The 22,235-nt window shown below is 43.4% G+C and overlaps 1 protein-coding gene across 2 annotated transcripts in view; it reads left to right on the forward strand.

Moving 5' to 3' along the window:
* LIG1 (DNA ligase 1) overlaps positions 1 to 22,235 on the forward strand; it is a 135,454-nt gene that overhangs the window by 96,339 nt on the left and 16,880 nt on the right. For both annotated transcript variants that reach the window (XR_004540810.1, XM_033960347.1), the window contains exons 18-22: positions 10,450 to 10,560; positions 11,480 to 11,551; positions 20,181 to 20,325; positions 20,567 to 20,649; positions 20,738 to 20,887. Coding sequence is in view for 1 of the 2 variants with exons in the window: in XM_033960347.1 (XP_033816238.1) it covers positions 10,450 to 10,560; positions 11,480 to 11,551; positions 20,181 to 20,325; positions 20,567 to 20,649; positions 20,738 to 20,887 (561 nt within the window). In the remaining variant the exon portion in view is untranslated. The remainder of the gene's footprint in view (positions 1 to 10,449; positions 10,561 to 11,479; positions 11,552 to 20,180; positions 20,326 to 20,566; positions 20,650 to 20,737; positions 20,888 to 22,235) is intronic.

Below are 22,235 nucleotides of genomic sequence, written 5' to 3' on the forward strand. Positions count from 1 at the left end.
GATAAAATCTTCCTCAATTTTGATGAGAGGACAGTGTATGTCAATCTAAAATAAAGACAGTTTGATATAATCCTCCTCTGCCTTTTTTGAAGAAAACTCTGAGGGTAAGGAGTTGTTGTTCTGTGTGACAACAAAAAAAAAATTGGTGAAAATTGTGCCAATTGAAACTACCCTCCAACGAAATTAGACTGGAACCAAAAAATTTGCTATTCTTCATATCATAGCATCGAAAGCGAAATAATATATACTGTTGTGCACAAAAATCTGGAATATGGCAAGTACCAGACAAAATAAAAATGAGGCTGGTATGTCAGCAAAAAGACAAAAGCAAGATCAAATCACACCAAGTAAGATCCCACTTCCTGCTGAAGAACCTGATATATTGAGTAAAGCAGAAGTTATGGAAGAACTAAGACAAATTAAACAAATGCTTAAGGAAACTGTAACCAATATGTCTGAAATGAAGGAAGAAATACTGAACATCCATAGACAAATGGAAGTTAATAATAAAAGAACAACTGTATTAGAATCTAAATTGGAGGTCATAGAAGGTGAAGCAAACAGATGCAAAAATGACAGTCTGGAACTGAATAAATTGAAAGATCAACTGGAAGACTATGAGAATAGAGGAAGAAGGAAAAATATTAAACTTTTTGGAATACAAGAAAATTTAGAAGGGAAAAATGCTATACATTTTCTAGAAAACTTAATTCTAAAAATATTACAACTGGATTTAAAACAACCACTGGAAATAGAAAGGGCTCATAGGATCCCAGCAAAAATTGTAGAAAATCAAGGCAGGCCAAGACCACTAATATTCAAAATGCTTAGGTACCAACAAGCATTAGAAATATTAAATGCTGCCAAGAAAGACAAAAATCTAAATTACAAAGGATCCAGAATATGGTTTTTGCCGGACTTTGCTAAAAACACAGCAAATAAAAGAAAGAGACTATTAGACATGAGACCTCAACTAAAAGAAAAAGGCTTTAAATACGGATTGTATTATCTGGCAAAAATGAGAGTATCATCTGGAGATAAATCTTTGTATTTTGAAGATCCAGAAAAACTAAAAGCCTTTCTTTCGAAGTCAGAACCTATGATATTTTAACATAAAATATCAAGATTAGTTTTGATGATATTGTGAAAAATTATAAAAATATGAGATATTGAAATACTGAAGAAAGAAAAACATGAACTAAAGAAAAGACAATTAAAATATAAAGAGAGAAGGTATAAAATATATGAAAAATAATAATACCATATTAAATACATGTTTAAGATAAAAATGTTATGATGTTAAACTACAATACTATGGAAATACAAATTAAAAATTGATGAATGGATAAAGATATTAAAGGTTAATATAGATAGTTTGAAGGGGATACTGATTGAATATTGGTTGCCTAGAGGGGAGGGGAATGTTCGGGTTACAGTTCCAATGTGTGTTCTTAAGCAGTCATTATATTGGGAGGGAAAGGGAGGGAAAAAGATGATATTTATTAAAATGATTAAGGAGAAAATAAATAAGGGATTGGATACTTCAAGGGTAAATATGTGTGTCATAAAAAATATTTTTTGGATTTTAAATATAAAAGAAGAGGGGAAAAAGATTATACTGATAAGTTTTAAAATATATAATGTCTTTTAAGATATATTCTATTAATGTCAATGGCCTGAATCATGTAATTAAAAGGAAAAAGGTATTAACATTTTTAAAAAAGCAAAATGCGGATATTTACTGTCTGCAGGAGACCCATCTTAACACAAAAGAATCACAGAAACTAACGGGTGGGTGGGTAAAAGAATGTTTTTTTGCTCCAGCAGAGGGTAAAAAAGCAGGGGTAGCAATTCTTATAAATAAAAAATGTATGGCCAATATTAAGGTAATAAATTCAGACCCACATGGAAGATGGATACATGTTGATATAGGTATGGGAAATAATGCCCTGACGTTGTTTAATATATATGCCCCTAATTCGAATCAATCAGAATTTTTTAAAAAATTACAGAATATGTTATTACCACTGGCTGCTTCTAATTTAGTGGTGGCTGGAGATTTTAATGCTGTAATGGATCCATTATTGGATAAAAAACCTAGTAAAAGTATAAAATCTTTAGGTTTAGATAATCTGGCTCAATCATGTGATTTAAAGGATATATGGCGTATTCTTCATTTTAATGATCAGGAATTTTCTTTTTGTTCACAAGTTCATAAATCATTTTCAAGAATAGATTATATTTTTGTTTCAACAAATGAAGTGCAACAGGTGATTAAAGCTTCCATAGATCCTATTATTATTTCGGATCATGCGGGAATATGGATAGAATTACAATTGGATAAATTGGAAAAGAGTAGACCTCTTTGGAGATTTGATAATACACTGCTTGTGGATGATAAATTTTTGGAAAATTTTAAAACACAAATTAATGATTTCTTTCAAATGAATTTAGCGGAGGATACATCTATTGAGAATGTATGGGATGCATTTAAAGCAACTATGAGGGGTAATATTATATCATATTCAGCTTTTATTAGGAAACAAAATAAAATTCAATATATAGAATTAGAAAAAGAAATCAAAATATTAGAAGCTAAATTGATAAATAAATGGGAAAATGAGACATTGCAAGCTCTTTTAAAAGTAAAAGGTAAATATAATGAAATATCTTCGAAAATGATAAGAAGAGATTTGTTTTCCAAACAAGCGGTGTATTATGGAAATTCTAATAAGGCGGGGAGATTATTGGCAAATTATCTTAAAGCAAAAAAAAGGAAAACTAATGTTAATGGGATAAAAGATGATAAAGATATAATAACAAATCAAACAGATATAATTTTAAAACAATTTCTAAAATTTTATAAAGATTTGGTCTTAGTAAAACACAAAGTTTTAAATGGTTGCAATTGAAGCAGGCCATTCAGGTTGGGTTCCCTGAATGGAAAACATTGAATAATCAATATAGTTTAAAGTTCTTATGTTTTCAAGCAGACTTCCTAGGACATCAAGCCGCATTGTGGTATAAATTAATATCTGGATATATGAATAAAAAACCAAAAAATGGTCTAAGAGATATTTGGAGCATTGAGATTAAGCATCAAATTAATGCATCTCAATGGCCACTAATTTGGTCTTGGAGAATGAGATGTACAGTGTCAGCATCTATGAGACAAACTTGGTTCTTTTTATTACATAGAGCTTTTTGGACCCCTACACGTTTGCAAAAATTAGACAGTTCTAAGTCCAATAAATGCTGGCACTGTAATCTGGAACCAGGGACATTAGATCACTTACTATATCATTGTCCCTACATTAAAAGTTTTTGGAATTCAATTTGGCCACAAATTAATAAATTGATGGAAAATCATATAGCAATATCATATGATACAGTATTATTTGGAATGATGATGAGGAAAAAAAGTCAAATTTCACCAGAAAATAACAAGCTTTTATTAATTATGACAGGGGTTGCCATTCAGCATATAACCAACAATTGGAAGAATTATAATAACCTAAATTATACATTTTGGTGGAATACAATATGTCATATATTCAAAATGGAAAGAACAATAGCAATACAAAGAGGGACATATACTAAATTTATAAAAATATGGGGGCCATTGACAAAATACTGCAATGAATAAAAAGTAAGATTTTTCTTCTTCTTTTCTTCTTTTAAATATCTTCTTTGTGACACACATAGAGGGAGGGTAGTAAAAATAATTTTACATAACAAACTATAATATGATATATAATATGTAATGTATGATTGAAAAGTAATAGAAGGGTGGGGGGAGGGAGAGGGATAAAATATATTTAGAATATAATGTATTAGATATAAAAGTGATATTGTGTATTTATCAATTGTATTTTAATATTTTGTACACTTCATGTAAAATTTGAAAATAAAAAATAATATGACAAAAAAAAGAAGAATATTTTGTCAATGGATCCCATATTTTCTTAAAATTTTTTATATTTCCTTATTCTGTTAAACAAATCTGTTAAATTCTACTTGCGGTCAGGCAGCTTCTTGGGTTGAGTCTTCGCTGGTGCCTCCTGTGGATATTTGTAGGGCGGTGGTCTGGTCTTCTCTACATTCCTTTGTCAGACACTACCGTGTTCAGGCACGTCGGGACGCGTTGTTTGGTGCACGTGTTCTGATGTCAGCCCTTTGGGAGTCCCATCCATGATGGGGACTGCTTTGGTACTTCCCGCTTGTAAGCTCCTATACCGGTCTGGAGAGTGCTAAAGAAGGAGAAATGAGGTTCTTACCTGCTAATTTACTTTCTTTTAGCTTCTCCAGACAGGTATAGGACCCCACCCGTCTATTGTCGTGTTCTTGCGTGCAGATTTTCATTTTCGGTCGGTTTCTAGTATTTTTCTAGGCAGGGGAGAGCTGTGGGAATGTTTGCTATTTGCATTTGTTCCTTTGCATTTTCCAACAGTGTTCCTGTTTTTATTTGTTGATACTCCTGTTCGGAGTCCTGTTTGTTTTCTTGTTAGTTCTGCTTGGCTTTTCGGCAGACTGAGGTAATTAGGGAGGGGTCACATGATATGTACAGTTCCAAAGTTTTGTCTCAGTTTCCGCCTGCTGGTCATGATAAGATATATACCCACTTGTAAGCTCCTATTATCCCAGGACAAGCAGGCAGGTATTCTCACTAGTGGGTGATGTCATCAGACAGAGCCCCGGTACGGACGTCTCACAAGCACGTGTTGCTTGTAGAAACTTAAAGTTTCTAGATGCCCGCACCGCGCATGCGCCGGTGCCTTCCTACCCGGAGATCCGGGCGTGTCTCCTCAGTTCTTTCTTTTCCGCGGAGCTGAGAAGTTCAACTTCATCATGCGCTAGCTGAATTCAGTTAAATTTGCCTTCCTTGTCCGCGTTTTCGCTTTCTTTTAATTACAGTTAACAGTTCTTTTCTTTTCGTAAAAAAAAAAAAAAAAAGAAGATTATTTCCTCCGGCGGGTCGAACGGGCCGGCCACGTGGCTCAGGCCCACTGGCTTCGACCTCGCGGCGGAGATTTTCCGGCCTATGTCCCGGCCAATCACCGGGTTTAAAAAGTGCAGCAAGTGCCAACGCGCGATTTCACTCACGGACCCTCACTGGCGCTGTTTGCAGTGTTTGGGCCCTGACCACATTCCGAAATCGTGCAGGCCTTGCTCTACCCTTACGGCACGCTCATTCAAGCGGCGTTGCCTATTGTGGGAATCGATGTTCAAGATGGACGCAGCTAAGGATCCCTCAGCCTCCACTTCATCCGATACCTCCCCGGTTCGGGCAAAACCGGCATCGACCCCTCCTGCATCGAGCGTGGTGAAACCGGCATCGCTCGCCCCGACACCATCCACGAGCTCGACGTCGGTGCCTGCCCCGGTCTCCTCGGTTCAGGTACCTCTTCCTTCCACAGTGCCACCAATGGTCATCAAAGTGCCGAAAGCTACTAAGCAGAAGCACTCGGCCTCGAAGGAGCGCGATGTCCGTGCAGGAGGACCCCCTTTCGGTGCGGATCCCTCCTTATCGGCTTCGCTACGGTCCGTGCTGGAAGCTCAATTCGTTGAGCTCATGCAGACCATCGGACCCGGGCTCATCGCTGCCATACAGGGTGACCTCCCGGTACCGATCCAAAGGGGCGGTCCGCCCCCTCCCCCTCCCCCACACCGTTCGACCTCGACAACCGACGAGGACGAACGGGGGAGGGCGGCGATGCCCACGCGGCAAGCCTCGCTTACCGATATGCCGCCATTAGAACCCATTACGCCTCCGCGCCAACATGGGACCAGACCTCCGATCGATACTCGAAGCCCTGGGCATAGTCAGGAAGAGTTCTTCCGTACTCCTTACCAGACTTGGGTAGCATCGCAAGAACCCGCATCGCAAACCCAGTTATGATCCACCGCTTCCAGCCCTATCCACTTGGGGGCCTCGGGAGACCATGCGATGCACAGACGATCCCGATCCCCGTCCCGCCACCGAGACGGGCACCGATCGAGACACTCATCCTGGCACTCCTCACGCCATTCGGAGGTGTCACCGCAGAAAAAACTGCAACGTAGGGGATACTCCTCATCAGAGGTGTCCCCGCCGAGGGGCCCGGAGTACGAGGAGACACCGGTGCCCGATTCTCCTTGTCACTCCCCGATGTCCACGGACCTGGAGGCCTCATCCTCCTCCAGCCCGTCCCACAGACCGACGCTGGCGGAACAATTGTCCTTCTCATCATTCCTCCGACAAATGGCGGATGATCTGGATGTGACCCTTGACACGGGCTCCAGATACTCCAAAGAGTATCTGGACACCATGCATTTACCTAACCCTCCAACGGAGTCGCTTCGGCTCCCTTTGCATAAATTACTGGACCAGACCTTCATGCAGTGCTTCGAAACGCCGTATTCCATACCGGCGATCCCCAGCAAACTCGATGCTCGATACCGCATCGTGCACCATAAAGGGTTCGAGGGCCCTCAACTCTCCCACCAATCCCTACTGGTCGAGTCCTCCCTTAAACGCTCTCACCCCTCCCAGGTCTACGCCTCTGTACCGCCGGGCCGAGAGGGGAGAACGATGGACAAATTTGGTAGAAAATTCTACCAAAACTCCATGATGGCGTCACGGGTGCTAAACTACAACTTCTTTTTCTCTTCCTATCTGGAGTTCTTCTTGCCGGTGCTCCGCAAGTTCACTCCGTTCATAGACAACCAAGCTCGATTCGAGTTCGAGGAAGTGGTAGCCTCCCTCTCCCAATTACGCCTCCAGCTGATGCAATCCTCCTTCGATGCATTCGAACTCTCGGCACGCGCCGCCGCAAGCGCGGTAGCCATGCGTCGCCCTTTTGACGCCCCCCCCGGGAGCATAACCTCGGCCTCTCCCATAGGGGGCCGCCTCCATCTTTTTTACCACCGATGGGAGGCCATAACCACGGACCTATGGGTCCTCTCCATCATAAGAGAAGGATACTCTCTTCAATTCCACCGGGTCCCCCCGGACCATCCTCCAAGAGAGTATCCTTCAAGCTCGACGCAGACCGCCCTTCTTCTTCAGGAAGTCCAAACCTTACTTCAGCTTCGGGCTGTCGAGCCGGTCCCGTCAGACCAATTGAACCGAGGGTTTTACTCCCGGTACTTCCTCGTCCCGAAGAAAACGGGCGACCTGCGACCCATTTTAGACCTTCGAGCCCTCAACAAGTTCCTGGTCAAAGAGAAGTTCCGCATGTTGACTTTGGCTTCTCTATACCCCCTCCTCGAGCAGAACGACTGGTTATGCTCCCTGGATCTCAAGGAGGCCTACACTCACATCCCCATTCACCCGGCCTCCCGAAAGTTCCTCAGATTTCGGGTGGGAAATCTGCACCTACAGTATCGAGTGCTACCATTCGGCCTATCTTCGTCCCCCAGAGTCTTCACAAAGTGCCTGGTGGTAGTGGCCGCAGCACTCCGGGACAGGGGTCTACAGGTGTTTCCATACCTCGACGACTGGCTCATCAAGGCCCCGTCAGCCCCAGAGGTCACTTCGGCGGCCTTGGCTACAACCTACTTCCTCCAGAATTTGGGCTTCGAGATCAACTTCTCCAAGTCTCATCTACAACCCACCCAGTCCCTCCCCTTCATCGGAGCGGTCCTGGACACCACCCGACTCCGAGCATTCCTGCCCCGGCAACGCATGGAGTCTCTTCTTCATCTCTGCCAGTCGGTGGCTACTCGCCAAACCCTACCGGCGAGACAACTGATGGTGCTCCTGGGCCATATGGCCTCCACAGTACACGTGACACCCTTTGCCAGACTCCACCTCAGAATCCCCCAGTGGACCCTGGCATCACAGTGGAATCAGACATCCGATCCACTGTCCAAACGCATCGTAGTCACACCTGCTCTTCGGCAGTCTCTACTTTGGTGGATGACCTCTTCGAATCTATCCAGAGGTTTGCTGATGCACTCTCCCCCCCATCAGAAAGTTCTCACAACCGATTCGTCGAATTACGCATGGGGTGCCCACCTGGAGGGTCTCCGCACCCAAGGATTCTGGACCAGTGCGGAAAGACTACACCAAATCAATCTATTGGAACTCAGAGCCATCTTCAATGCGCTCCAAGCGTTCCAACACCGACTCCACGACATGGTAATCCTCATTCGCACAGACAATCAGGCCGCCATGTATTATATCAACAAGCAAGGAGGCACAGGCTCGGCCCTCCTTTGCCAGGAAGCTCTACGAGTCTGGGACTGGGCGGTGCGCCACAACGCCCTACTCAGAGCAGTATACATCCAGGGGGAGAACAACGTCCTAGCAGACAAACTAAGCCGTCTGCTACAACCGCACGAATGGACTCTCCATTCCAACCCCCTTCACCAAATCTTCACGCAATGGGGGACGCCTCAGATAGACCTCTTTGCGGCTCCCCACAACGCCAAACTGCCTCAGTTTTGCTCCAGGATCTACACTCCTCATCGCCTCGAGGCAGATGCTTTTCTACTGAACTGGGGGAAACGATTTCTATATGCGTTCCCACCATTCCCGCTGATCCAGAAGACTCTGGTCAAGCTGAAACTCGAACGGGCCACCATGATTCTAATAGCTCCTCGGTGGCCCAGACAACCTTGGTTCTCCCTCCTACTTCAACTCAGCAGCAGGGAACCAGTACCACTTCCAGTGTTTCCTTCACTACTTACTCAACATCAAGGATCACTACTTCATCCCAACCTGCAGTCTCTCCACCTGACAGCTTGGTTCCTCTCAACGTAACCCCTCACCAATTCTCACAAGAAGTGAGGGAGGTCTTGGAAGCTTCCAGGAAGCCCGCCACTCGACAATGCTACTCCCAGAAATGGACCAGATTCTCCTCATGGTGCGTTTCTAAGTCAAAGGAACCTCAGCGAGCTTCCTTATCCTCCGTGCTGGACTATCTCCTGCACCTATCTCAATCTGGGCTCAAGTCCACATCCATACGAGTCCACCTGAGCGCTATTGCGGCGTTCCACCAGCCTCTACAAGGGAAACCCCTCTCGGCCCTTCCGGTGGTCGCCAGATTTATGAAAGGACTCTTCCATGTTAACCCTCCTCTCAAACCACCCCCAGTAGTTTGGGACCTCAATGTAGTCCTTTCCCACCTCATGAAGCCCCCGTTTGAACCACTCAACAGGGCCCCTCTGAAGTATCTCACCTGGAAAGTGCTTTTCCTTGTAGCCCTTACGTCCGCTCGCAGAGTCAGCGAACTCCAGGCATTGATGGCGGACCCACCATTCACAGTATTCCACCATGACAAGGTGGTCCTCCGCACTCACCCGAAATTCCTGCCTAAGGTGGTCTCCGAATTTCATCTCAACCAATCCATTGTACTTCCAGTATTCTTCCCTAAGCCTCATTCTCACCACGGAGAATCGGCCCTTCACACTCTAGACTGCAAACGTGCCTTGGCCTTCTACCTGGATCGCACCAAGCCACACAGAACCACTCCTCAACTTTTTGTCTCCTTCGATCCTAACAAGTTGGGAAGACCCGTATCAAAGCGCACCATCTCTAATTGGATGGCGGCTTGTATCTCTTTCTGCTATGCCCAGGCTGGATTATCACTTCCTTGTAAGGTCACAGCCCACAAGGTCAGAGCAATGGCAGCCTCAGTAGCATTCCTCAGATCAACACCAATCGAGGAAATTTGCAAGGCTGCCACCTGGTCCTCGGTTCACACATTCACCTCACATTATTGTCTGGATACCCTCTCCAGACGGGATGGACAGTTTGGCCAAACAGTATTGAAAAATTTATTCTCTTAAGTCGCCAACTCCCCCTCCATCCCACTGAGGTTAGCTTGGAGGTCACCCACTAGTGAGAATACCTGCCTGCTTGTCCTGGGATAAAGCAATGTTACTTACCGTAACAGTTGTTATCCAGGGACAGCAGGCAGCTATTCTCACGTCCCACCCACCTCCCCTGGGTTGGCTTCTCAGGCTAGCTACCTGAACTGAGGAGACACGCCCGGATCTCCGGGTAGGAAGGCACCGGCGCATGCGCGGTGCGGGCATCTAGAAACTTTAAGTTTCTACAAGCAACACGTGCTTGTGAGACGTCCGTACCGGGGCTCTGTCTGATGACATCACCCACTAGTGAGAATAGCTGCCTGCTGTCCCTGGATAACAACTGTTACGGTAAGTAACATTGCTAACTGGTCTAGAGAAGCTAAAAGAAAGTAAATTAGCAGATAAGAACCTAATTTCTCCTTTCTTGCCTCCAGGGAACACCACTTTAAGATCAGCCAGTATAATGAGGAAAGGGCCTAGTGGCTGTCCATTAATTTTTAGATACTTGAGATCTCATCTTTGTTAGACTCTGGAAATCTTCTACAGTACAATTTGTATGCCTGTTGACAATGTAAAGCATAAAATGGTTTATAAGGGAAGAATAGCAAAGCACGGAAGAGAAGCTAATTCTTTTTTTCTTGGACGGCAAAGGTTAAGAAAGAAAGTGTGAGGTCCTGTATCATTGACACAGAAGCTGTTGCCTGGGACCCTGAAACAAAACAGATCCAGCCCTTCCAGGTCCTTACCACCCGCAAGCGAAAGGTTTGTACTCCCTATCCAGATGACACCCTCAGTCTACCTTTTCCCCAAATTACCAAAGCAGATACTCCCGTTCTTGTTCCGTTTCAGTATTTGAATCTCACTCCCTCACCTTTGTCTGTTATCAAGCTACAAACACAGAATTGCTGCGATAATTTTTACCAAATACCATAATATACTCAACTTTAAGCTGAGATTTTTGGGTCCCCTACAAAAAAAAGCCCCAAAATTGGGGTCTCAGCTTTTAGTCGAGTTGGGTCTGCCCCCTTCCCCCAACCATGACTAGCTTTGCAAGCTTATCACTTACTCTCCTCTTATTCTTCCCCAGGGGTCTCTGGTTCTTCGGGGGGGGGGGAGGGGCTTTGCATGCGACTTCAGCGTCTGCCCCCTCCCCTTATCTTCTTCCAAGCATCCACGGGTTTCTTGGGTTTTGCCTGATGAGGACTTGGACCTTTTCGTTGATCCACAATATCCTCTCTGTATAGGTGGGGAGTTGCCGTTTTCAGTTTTAATTTTTAGCCAAAACTGAATGACAAATTTTGGCTGCTGATTCAATTTCTGATGAAAATGAACCCTGGTTCCTGTTGCCCTCTTGCCACCTTCCAACCACATTTGTGTCTGTCTCCCACCACTTGTAGCTCGTTATTGATCCTGTAGCATGTAAATCAAAAACCATCTCCATTTTCTCTAGCTTGTTATTAATCCTGAAAACTATTGTGTATGTATCCTTGTAACCTGTTATGGGCTCCTGAGGAGGATGGGCTATAAAACTAAATAAAAATCTGTCTGTTGGACATCTGAGGGAGTTTCAGAAGTCATCCTAGCTGCCTTTATACAACACTAAAAGATATCTTGTCCTGCTGAGACCGTGAAATAACCTTCCTTTGTTTCTCTCCCTTTTCTCCCCCCCCCCCAATTCCAGGATGTAGATGCTGCAGAGATCAAAGTCCAAGTGTGCGTGTATGCTTTTGACATGCTGTACTTGAATGGGGAGGTAAGTATTAAGATAGAGAAACCATGTATGCCTTCTCAATTCCTCCTGAACTCTCTGAAAACTTTGTGGTTTGATTTTTAAGGTGTTTTTTATTGTTTTCCGCAAGGATCACTCTCTCGGTGGTGTGTGCGCTACTGCCAAACTGCAAAGGTCACCAACATGCATGATCTTTTTAAATCCCTTTTTATTTGTAATCTTCTTTGGCTTTTAATGAAAGGCAGATACATCAATAAACCTCAAAAAGAGCTGAAGTTTCAAGTTTCTTTTTTTTAAAAAATTTTTATTTATTCATTTTTGTATTCTTACAACAAGTGAATTATACATATTATAATCAATTATTACATGACATTTGTAATTACAAGTAAATCATCTTATCATATGTAATAAATCCCTCCCCTTTTTTCATTTCCTATTTCCATATAATATACATTCCCCCTCCCACTCCTATATATCTACTACCAATGTGCTATGAAATCTGATCATTAGAATAACTAGTCAGTGGTTCCCAAATTTTCTTAAAATTATGAAGACTCCCTTGTTGTAACGCTAACACCTTTTCCATTTTATATATATGACAGACCGAGTTCCACCAAAATGTATAATTTAATTTGGTATAATCCTTCCAATTTTGAGTAATTTGTTGCATGGCGACCCCTGTCAATATTAATAATAATTTATTATTATTTGCAGAAATCGGACTCTGAGTTCTCATTGCTGTACCAAATAATATAGTATCATATGAGAGTCCTACAAGTTTCTATTAAAATTTGATTTGATCGCTTACCTTGTTTTACTAAGCGAAATACAGTAGTAAGAAAAATAATGTAAAAATGTACAATTACAATTTAAGAGCTGAATATAAAATAAGATAAACTAAATCAATATACAAAAAAACTAGTATACAAAAGGGTAGAGGGGGGTAGAAATACAATCTGGTTTTAAAGTTCAAAGAAGTACTATACTATACTATACAGACCCCCAAGACAACAGGATGACCAAGATATGGAATTAATCGGAGATATAGAGAATATCACCTTGCGTGGGGACACAGTATTGTTAGGTGACTTCAACATGCCTGATGTGGATTGGGTCACGCTTTCCTCTGCTTCATGCAGCAGCAGGAGGCTATTAAATTCCTTGAAGGGAGCAAGACTAAGGCAACTAGTGTTGGAACCAACAAGGGATCAGGCAATCCTAGACCTGATACTTACCAATGGAGAAAGTGTCACAGAGGTCTCGGTGGGCGACACATTGGCCTCCAGCGACCACAACATGGTATGGTTCAATCTCAGAAAAGGTTTCACTAAATCTACCACACTAACCAAGGTCCTTAAATTCAAGGACACAAACTTCAAAGAAATGGGAGACTTCGTTCACCAGGTGCTACAAAGCCAAACAGAAACCGATAACGTGGAAGAAATGTGGTCAACTATAAAAGCCACCATACAGGAAGCAACAAACCGCTATGTTAAATCGGTAAGTAAACGGAGTAGGAACAATAAGCCACAATGGTTCTCTACGGAGATCTCGGACCTCATCAAGGAGAAGAAAAAAGCATTCATCTCTTACAAACAATCAGGGAAACAGGACTCCAGGGAAATCTATCTGACCAAGTCAAAAACAGTCAAAACAGCAGTTAGGGAGGCCAAATTCCGCATGGAGGAGTCTTTAGCAAGGAACATAAAGAGAGGAGATAAATCCTTTTTCAGGTATATCAGTGACAGGAACAAGAACTCAGGTGGGATAGTACGCCTCAGGAAACCAGGGGGAGACTATGCAGAAACGGACTCGGAGAAAGCCCAACTGTTAAATGAATACTTCTGCTCAGTCTTCACCCGCGAGGCGCCGGGACTTGGTCCTCAGCTGCAGACAAGGGTTGACTCAGCTGATCCATTTAGTAATTTCGAGTTTACGCCCAGCAGTGTCTACTGCGAGCTGTCAAATCTCAAGGTTAACAAGGCAATGGGGCCTGACAACCTACACCCCAGGGTGCTCAGGGAGTTGTGTGATGTCTTGGCGGAACCGCTATCCGCACTCTTCAATCTCTCCCTTAGTACAGGTGACGTCCCGTTGGACTGGAAAATGGCTAACGTCATTCCACTTCATAAGAAAGGCTCCAAGATGGAAACAGCAAACTACAGACCGGTGAGTCTCACATCAATAGTGAGCAAACTAATGGAAACTCTAATCAAATGCCAATTGGATACGATCATGAACGAGGAGAATCTACGTGATCCCCGTCAACATGGATTTACTAAGGGGAGATCCTGCCAATCCAACCTAATCGGCTTCTTTGACTGGGTGACGAGAAAGCTGGATGTTGGGGAGTCCCTGGACATCGTATACCTGGACTTCAGCAAAGCATTCGATAGCGTACCACACCGCAGGTTGCTGAGCAAAATGAGTTCTATAGGATTGGGCGACACGCTGACGAAATGGATTGGGAACTGGCTTGAGGGTAGGCTTCAGAGGGTAATGGTGAATGGCACCCCCTCCGAAACGACGGAGGTGATCAGTGGAGTGCCACAGGGCTCCGTCCTGGGCCCCATCCTGTTCAACATCTACCTAAGAGACTTGGCAGAAGGTCTCCGAGGTAAAATAACATTATTCGCTGATGACGCCAAACTAAGCAATGTAGTGGCCAAGAGTACAACAGACAAAAACTCAATGCCCGACAACATGATGCACGACCTACTACTACTGGAGCGCTGGTCTAGGTCCTGGCAACTCAGCTTCAATGCCAAAAAATGCAAAGTCATGCACCTGGGCAGCCATAATCCATGCAAGACTTACACCCTAAATGGCGAGATCCTAACAAGAACTGAAGCAGAGCGTGACCTAGGGGTGATCGTCAGTGAGGACATGAAGGCTGCCAATCAAGTGGAGCAAGCTTCCTCCAAAGCAAGGCAAATCATAGGTTGCATACGCAGGAGTTTCGTCAGCCGTAAGCCTGAAGTCATTATGCCATTGTATAGATCCATGGTGAGACCACACCTGGAGTACTGTGTGCAATTTTGGAGGCCGCATTACCGAAAAGATGTGCTGAGACTAGAGTCGGTGCAGAGAATGGCAACCCGGATGATCGCTGGTCTCAAGGATCTCCCTTACGAGGAAAGGCTGGATAAGTTACAGCTCTACTCACTCGAGGAACGCAGAGAGAGGGGAGACATGATCGAGACGTTCAAGTATCTCACGGGTCGCATCGAAGTGGAAGAAGATATCTTCCTTCTCATGGGTCCCACGGCAACCAGGGGGCACCCGTGGAAAATCAGGGGAGGGAAACTGCACAGTGACACCAGGAAATTCTTTTTCACTGAGAGAGTGGTTGACCGCTGGAATAATCTTCCACTTCAGGTCACTGAGGCCAGCAGCGTGCCTGATTTTAAGGCCAAATGGGATAGATACGTGGGATCTATTCACTGAGTTAGGTGGGGAAGGGTCATTGCGGTGGGCAGACTGGATGGGCCGTGGCCCTTATCTGCCGTCTATTTCTATGTTTCTATGTAACATGTATGGAAAGCACAATAAGGTAGGAGTGGGAAAGAAGAAGAAAAGAGAGAAAAGAAAAATAACAAGAAAACAGGGCTGTGGAGTCAGTAGATAAATCTTTCAACTCCGACTCCTTAGTTTTTGGTAGTCACGACTCCGACTCCAGGTACCCAAAATTGTCTCAGACTCCCTGGTAGGACTATGGAGTTGGTAGATAAATTCTTCGACTCCAACTCCTCAGTTTCCGGTACCCAAGACTCCAGTACCCAAAATTGTCTCAGACTCCAACTCCAAAGCCCTGCCGGAAAAGGAAGCAGAGATATTGGTTTTAAAGAAAATTAAAGGCTGAAAGCATCTTTGAATAAGAAACTTTTCAGGTTACTTTAAATGATGTAATATTGTGTTCTTGTTGTAAGATGGAAAAATGAATAAAGAATTTGGAAAAAAAAAAAAGTGTCAGATTATCTTCCTCTCAAATGTGTAGCATAGCATTCCAGAGCTGAGAAAATGTCTTGTCGTCGAGTCCGTATAATTTTGATCCATAGACTGAAGTAAACACAAGATATTATATGGGATGAGTAATCTAATATAATAAAATGCTAGGCCGCGCATGTGCACTCAAAAGTCGTGTTCCCTGATCCGTCGCGGAAACACGAGTGCGCATGCGCGGCTGCGGCGGCGGCTTTCAAATTAAAAAAAAAATTACACAGCTGACTTAGGGGAAGGAGAGCAGGCCCGGGATTCGGTCGGGCTTGCTCAGACAAGAACCCCCTTCCTCGCCGCACCCAGGCCCCAGCGGTCCCCGCCGGCAGAGGCGGAAAGACAGCGGTCGCTGGCTGTGCAGACGTGTTTCCTTAAATCCCGATCTTTTCTGTGTAAGGCAGATCGTCGTCGTCACACCCTTCCCCCCCGGCGCACCCGAACTCCCGTCCGACCCTCCCTTCACGCGGTCTGATCGCTACCCTTAGTCCCTTGCCGCCCTCCCTTCCCGCGGTCCCGACAAACCTCTCGCCTCTAGCAACAGCCGCAGCACTCTAAAGACGCTGCTTCTTTTTTTTATATTTATATTTATATTTATTATATTATATTTTTATATATTTATATTTAGAATGGCGACTCATGTTCCCTTTACATTTAGAACATCTAATTAGTATAACAATGCCTAGGAGATATAAAGACAACAGAATTCTACTAGATACATGGAAAACACTAAGATATATTAGCAATATATCACCAGATCCATTGGCTAAATCATTAAATCAATCCATTTGGGTAAATTCCAGGATCAAAATTGGTGGATTCAAAATAGTATGGAAGCAATGGATAATTGCAGGTATACGGTCTTTAAATGATATTATAGTAAATGGATCAATGCTTAGTTTTTCACAATTGCAACAAAAATTTGGATTGAACAAGACACAATATTTTAAATGGATGCAATTGAAGCAGGCTATTCAGGAAGGGTTCCCTGAATGGAAGAATCTTAACACTCAGTATAGTTTGCAGATCCTTTGCTTTCAGGCGGATTTTTTAGGACACCAAGCCGCTAAATGGTATAAGATTTTATATGGATTTTTAAACAAAAAAAAAAGAACAGGGCTTAGGGACATTTGGAGTATTGAGATAGGACAGACAATTTCTGCATCTCAATGGCAAAAATTTTGGTCCTGGAGGATACATACTACAAGGTCAGCATCTATGAGTCAAACATGGATGTTTTTGTTACACAGAGTTTTATGGACCCCTACGCGATTACAAAAAGTAGATAGTAATAGATCCAATAGATGCTGGCATTGTAAGATAGAAGTGGGGACATTAGATCATTTAATTTTCTTTTGTCCCTGTATTAATGCTTTTTGGAAAATAATTTGGCCCCAAATTAATAATTTATTAGAAAATCATGTTGGACTATCATATGATACAATATTATTTGGAACAGCAATGAGAACTCAAAGTCCGATATCTGCAAACAACAATAAACTCTTGTTAATATTGACAGGGGTCGCCATTCAGCAAATTACTCAAAACTGGAAGGATTACACTAAGTTAAATTACACTTTTTGGTGGAACTCAATTTGTCATATTTATAAAATGGAAAAAGTGATGGCATTACAACAGGGGTATATTCATAAGTTCAATAAAATTTGGGGACCATTGACTAATTTATCTAATGATCATATATCATAGCACATGGATAGAGCATATAGGGGGGCTAGGGAGGGTAAACTTTTGTAAGAATATTCTGATATAAAATTCTGATAAAAGGGATTTCTTTAACTTACAATAATAGAATATTTGATTGTAATTTCAAGTGTTTGTTAAAACTGTATGTATTACATATATTTCACTTAATGTAAGTAATAAAAAAGAATAAAGATCTTTAAAAAAAAAAAAGACGCTGCTTCGCAGCCTTCTACTGCCCTGATTTGCTCTGCCGCGTCCCTGATAACATCATCAGACACGCGGCATAGCAAATCAGGGCAGTAGAAGGCCGCGAAGCAGCGTCAGAGTGCTGCGGCTGCTGCTAGAGACGAGAGGTTTGTCAGGACCACGGGAAGTGGGGAGGCGGCAAGGGACTAAGGGACCCGGAGTGCAAGGAGGATAGTGATCGTCTGCTTCAGCAACATCTTCTGCAACAAAATCCAGCAAGCCAGCAATTTTTGCCTTCACAACCCACCACCTATCCATCCACACCATACCAAGCCCAGCTTCCACAGGTGATAGCTATCCCACCGCAACCTCTCCATGACACTGTGCCTGTGCAGGCACAAACTCAAGTAGCTCCCCCATAGGAATCTACAGTACAAGAAAACTAGCAGACACAAATGCAGAGCTGTGATAGTTACTTTGCTGCAGATTCTGCTTCAGCAAAAGACCTAAGTAATGGCTATGAAGAAAATAATGTAGTTGAATTTGACGGGGAAAGACCCTCCTCGAGTTGAGTTTGCTGATGACACAATAAAAAGCTTGGATGAAAAGTTACGCACTTTACTGTACGGGATGCGGCAAAGGGAACTTTCCCAATGGGTGCAACTGGGTGGGCCTTGAGGCGGCTGTCGGCGGAGGGAACCTCTGATCAGGGGCAGAGCAAGGTAAGTGTATCATAGGGATAAGAAAGAGGGGGGGGAGAAAAAGGAAGGTAGGCCTACTGCTGGTCAGGAGGAGCAGGAAAGAGGTGCTGATGGACAGGGAGGGTGAAGAAAAAGGAAGAAGGCCAGACCGCGGGAAGAGAAGGGGGGGCGGTGGGGGGAAATGCTGCTGCTGCACAGGGGGCAAGGAAAGACACAGAAAGACAGACAAAGAAAGGGGGCCAGGGAGAGAGAAATACAGAGAGAGAGAGACAGAAAGAAAGACAGACAGACATATATTCTAGCACCCGTTAATGTAACGGGCTAAAAGACTAGTTTATCAATAAATTGATACAGACCATGACCAAATAGAAACCAGTGTTCATCAGGCTCTTGATATACTGCTTTTCACAATAATATCAAAGCAGTCTACAACTATTAAAGACAGAATAGAAAGAACTTAATTAGTAATAGGAAAGCCTAACAGAATGGGAACAGAACAGAGGGACTGAACCCTCTTTCAAGGGTATTATAGTCATAAAGGGTCTTTATTAACATAAACCAGAATTCACCCTCCCCCCCTGTGAGAAGGGAAGTAACCATAGCAACAAAATAAGTAAGCTTATGCTAGAGAAATGATCTGTTCTAACAGCATAAACAGGAGGAAATCCTTGCAATATGTACAGAGTGCATAGATTTCATGCTTGAGATGGTTTTTGTCCATGAGTTATCAAACTCCTGGACAAAAACAACCTCTCATCATTCCAAAGTCTCAGAGTCACAATCTTATTTGTGAAGTACCACTAAGTTCATTACTTTTTCCTACTCTTTAACATTTTCATTAGCCCAGTGGCAACGTTGATTCAGTCTTTTAATGTAAAATTTTTCATCTGTGCAGACGACATTTTGCTGGCCTTCCACTTTCCAGCCTGGTCTTGGAGTCATAATGAATTCCAAACTCTCTCTTTTCGGGATCATATTTCACATACTGTCCAATTGGGTTTTTACTCTTTATGTCAGTTACATTCACTACATTCATTCCTTGATTTCAATTTGCTTCATTCCCTCGTAAACGCTCTCATTATTTCTAAATTAGACTACTGTAATTCTATTAAACAGGAGTAACTACAATATAACTAGAACATTTACAGACCTTACAAAATACTGCTCTATGCGTCCTTTGCCACGCATTGCTTTGACAAGCTAACCCAAGTGTTCCTATATCTTCATTGGCTGTCCATTCAGTATCACTCCCTTTTCAAACTTTTGTGCTTAGTCCATAAATCACTTCATTCTGGTTTGTGCCCTGTATCTCTCCAGTCTGGGCACTCCTTATATGCCATCTCGTCGACTATAGTCCATCGATGCAAACTGACTAGTGCTTCCTAGCCCACATCAGGCTCATTATGAAGCCACTAGGAAGTCCGCCGCCTTGTTTCTGGCTCCCAAATCATGGAATGACCTGGCATATACCGGTATTCACCTGGAATCCAGCTTCTCAAAGTTCAAATCATTGCTGAACACCTTTCTCTTTGAGCAAGCTTTCAACCTTTCTCCTCTCTGAGGTTTTCCTTTCTAATTTGAATCTGGTTTGTGACCTAGGGAGACTAGGACATACACATTTTAATCCTTTAATTTTATTTTTATATTGTTTTTCTTTTTAGTGCATTTATTTCTTTACTGTCTTTGTATGGAGTTCTTTTCCAAAATTTTATTTAGTATTTGTACTCTGCTTTGGCCCACATGTTGGATAAGGCGATATATCAAGAAACAATAAACAACACATAAAACTGTCCATAATGTGATCTGCATATTCACCTATTGAGATGATATGTCTTCGTTTAATGGCACGCTGTTTTGTACAAATTGGAGCTGCTGCTGAAAATAAACTCAAGGTCCACAGCACATCAGGCACCTTTCCAACTGTAAATACCCTCCCAAACCATATGACCTATTGTCTGTTCTCTGGCAGTTCCGGCTTGTGTGGTGCACACACATCTCCCCTCCTCTTATCTCATCCATTTTGCCTATGTAAACCTGCCAGATTTCTCTCTTGTACTCCCCTATCCCAGTCGCTGGTTAAAGAACCCTTTGCAAGAAGGCGACAGCTTTTACGGGAAGCCTTTGTGGAGAAAGAAGGGGAGTTCCTGTTTGCCACCTTCATGGACACATCCAGCATGGATGAGATTTCAGAGTTCCTCGACCAGTCCATCAAAGGTACTGTTTTATGTTACTTGGCCTCTGTCCAGCTTACTTTTACCCTCAATACACAAATCTTTTCTATCTTTGACTCGAATGCCTTCATTCAAGTTACATTGCAGCTGATTTTTATTTATTTATTTTTTTTTTAGGTGTTTGATAACCCTTCCTTTGGCAGCTAAACTGGAAAAGAGTTTGTAGGGCTTGACTAACTTCCCCTTTCTTTTCATCTCATCTGCTTCTCGTGTCCTTCCCCCAGAGTCCTGTGAGGGACTGATGGTAAAGACCCTTGAGCAGGATGCCACCTATGAGATTGCTAAGAGGTCACGCAATTGGTTGAAGGTGAGCAGAGCTTTGTTTGATCAGTTTAAAGTTGCTTTTCATCTGTACACAAATACGCACTTCCTGCCCTTTGCTCATGTCTCTGTAGCTGAAGAAGGATTACCTGGAAGGCATACTGGATCTGGATCTGGTGGTGATGGGTGCTTATCTGGGAAAGGGGAAGCGCACTGGTATGTATGGCGGTTTCCTGCTGGGAGCATACGACGAGGAGAGTGAGGAGTACCAGACCATTTGCAAGGTGAGAATTTATGGAACTCCGTGCCTCTAGCATCAAGGGAACTATGTTTAAACTTTCTTTTCCAGAAAAGCTTTGCCAACCCTAGTAGTGGTGATTGTGGGGGGTTGTGTGTGTTTTTCCAGGCCATGCTGAATTTTGTTCAAAGGTAGGAGCTGACCTAAAGAGCAGGGTCAGAAATATGCAATTAAAGAACAGTCTATTTAAATAATCAAGATCGGCCTCCTTAAAACTGCCTACTTGCTTTGAGCTGTCAAGGACACTGGTTTACCCCATGGTTAAGCTTTTAGGGATCTCCAGAGTTGCATGGGCTAAAGCTAGGGTAGGTTCAGTGTTTATAAAGACTTGGTGTAAGGAAACTTTGAAACTGTGAAAAAAAATTTTTTCTTGCTTTTGTGGATTCGGCCCGGTGGAGCCTGTTCCACTCCCCAAGCCTCGACCTTCGATTTTGCCGAGGCCATTTTTCCCTCAATGTCCCGTCCTCAGACGGGTTTTAAGAAGTGCAGACGATGTGCTCACCCTATTTCCATCACAGATCCGCAGGGCTGAATCTTGTATTCGTTGCTCCTCCCTCCAGAAGCGGACCCTTAAAAATCATCAGATTCAGCAACATCTCCTCTTCGGTCCCGTTATGGAGGGTGATTCAACACCAGTACCGGCGTCGGGGTCTACACCGAAATCGACACCGCAACATCCGACGTGATGGAATCATCTTCGGTGTCGCATGCAGTGGGTAAGCCGGCTAAGAAGCCTTCACCCACCCCTTCGGGTCCTCAGGTCACTTCAGCAGTGAGCCAAGTCCTGCAGACCTCGAGGAGACCCAAAAAGTGCCTCGACATCGGTGTCCTCAACGCCGGAGCGCAGAGCCGCACTGAAGGTACCAGAGAAAAAGCCAGTGGTATTGGTGCATTCTCTCAAGCAGCAAATTAAGGAATTGCTGCAGGAGTTATGGGAACAGTTTCAACTCTTACTCCCTGTCATGGAAACACTGGCTCCTCCAATGCCAATACCAGTCAGGTCTGAATCCTCGATATCGGCACCGGCATTTCAAAAATATTCATCAGTACAGCCTCATTTAGTTAAAGAATTGGTGTCGGAGACATCTCCCGAGAAGGTGTCAGTCAAATTGGGTAAGGCCTTGAAGAAGAAACATCTTGAACCATCGACACCTATTCAAAAAAATGGACAAGTCTTCTTTTTCTAAATTTTTGAAAGACATGGCTGAAACTCTTTCTATACCCCTGGAAGCTGACTCTAAAAAAAATCTAAGCAATTTTTGGATGCATTAGATTATGAGCAGCCACCTAAGGAGTTTCTGAGGCTCCCCCTCCATGACATCTTGCGGGAGACC

This window comes from Geotrypetes seraphini, chromosome 10, assembly GCF_902459505.1.
Source record: "Geotrypetes seraphini chromosome 10, aGeoSer1.1, whole genome shotgun sequence".
Taxonomy (NCBI): domain Eukaryota; kingdom Metazoa; phylum Chordata; class Amphibia; order Gymnophiona; family Dermophiidae; genus Geotrypetes; species Geotrypetes seraphini.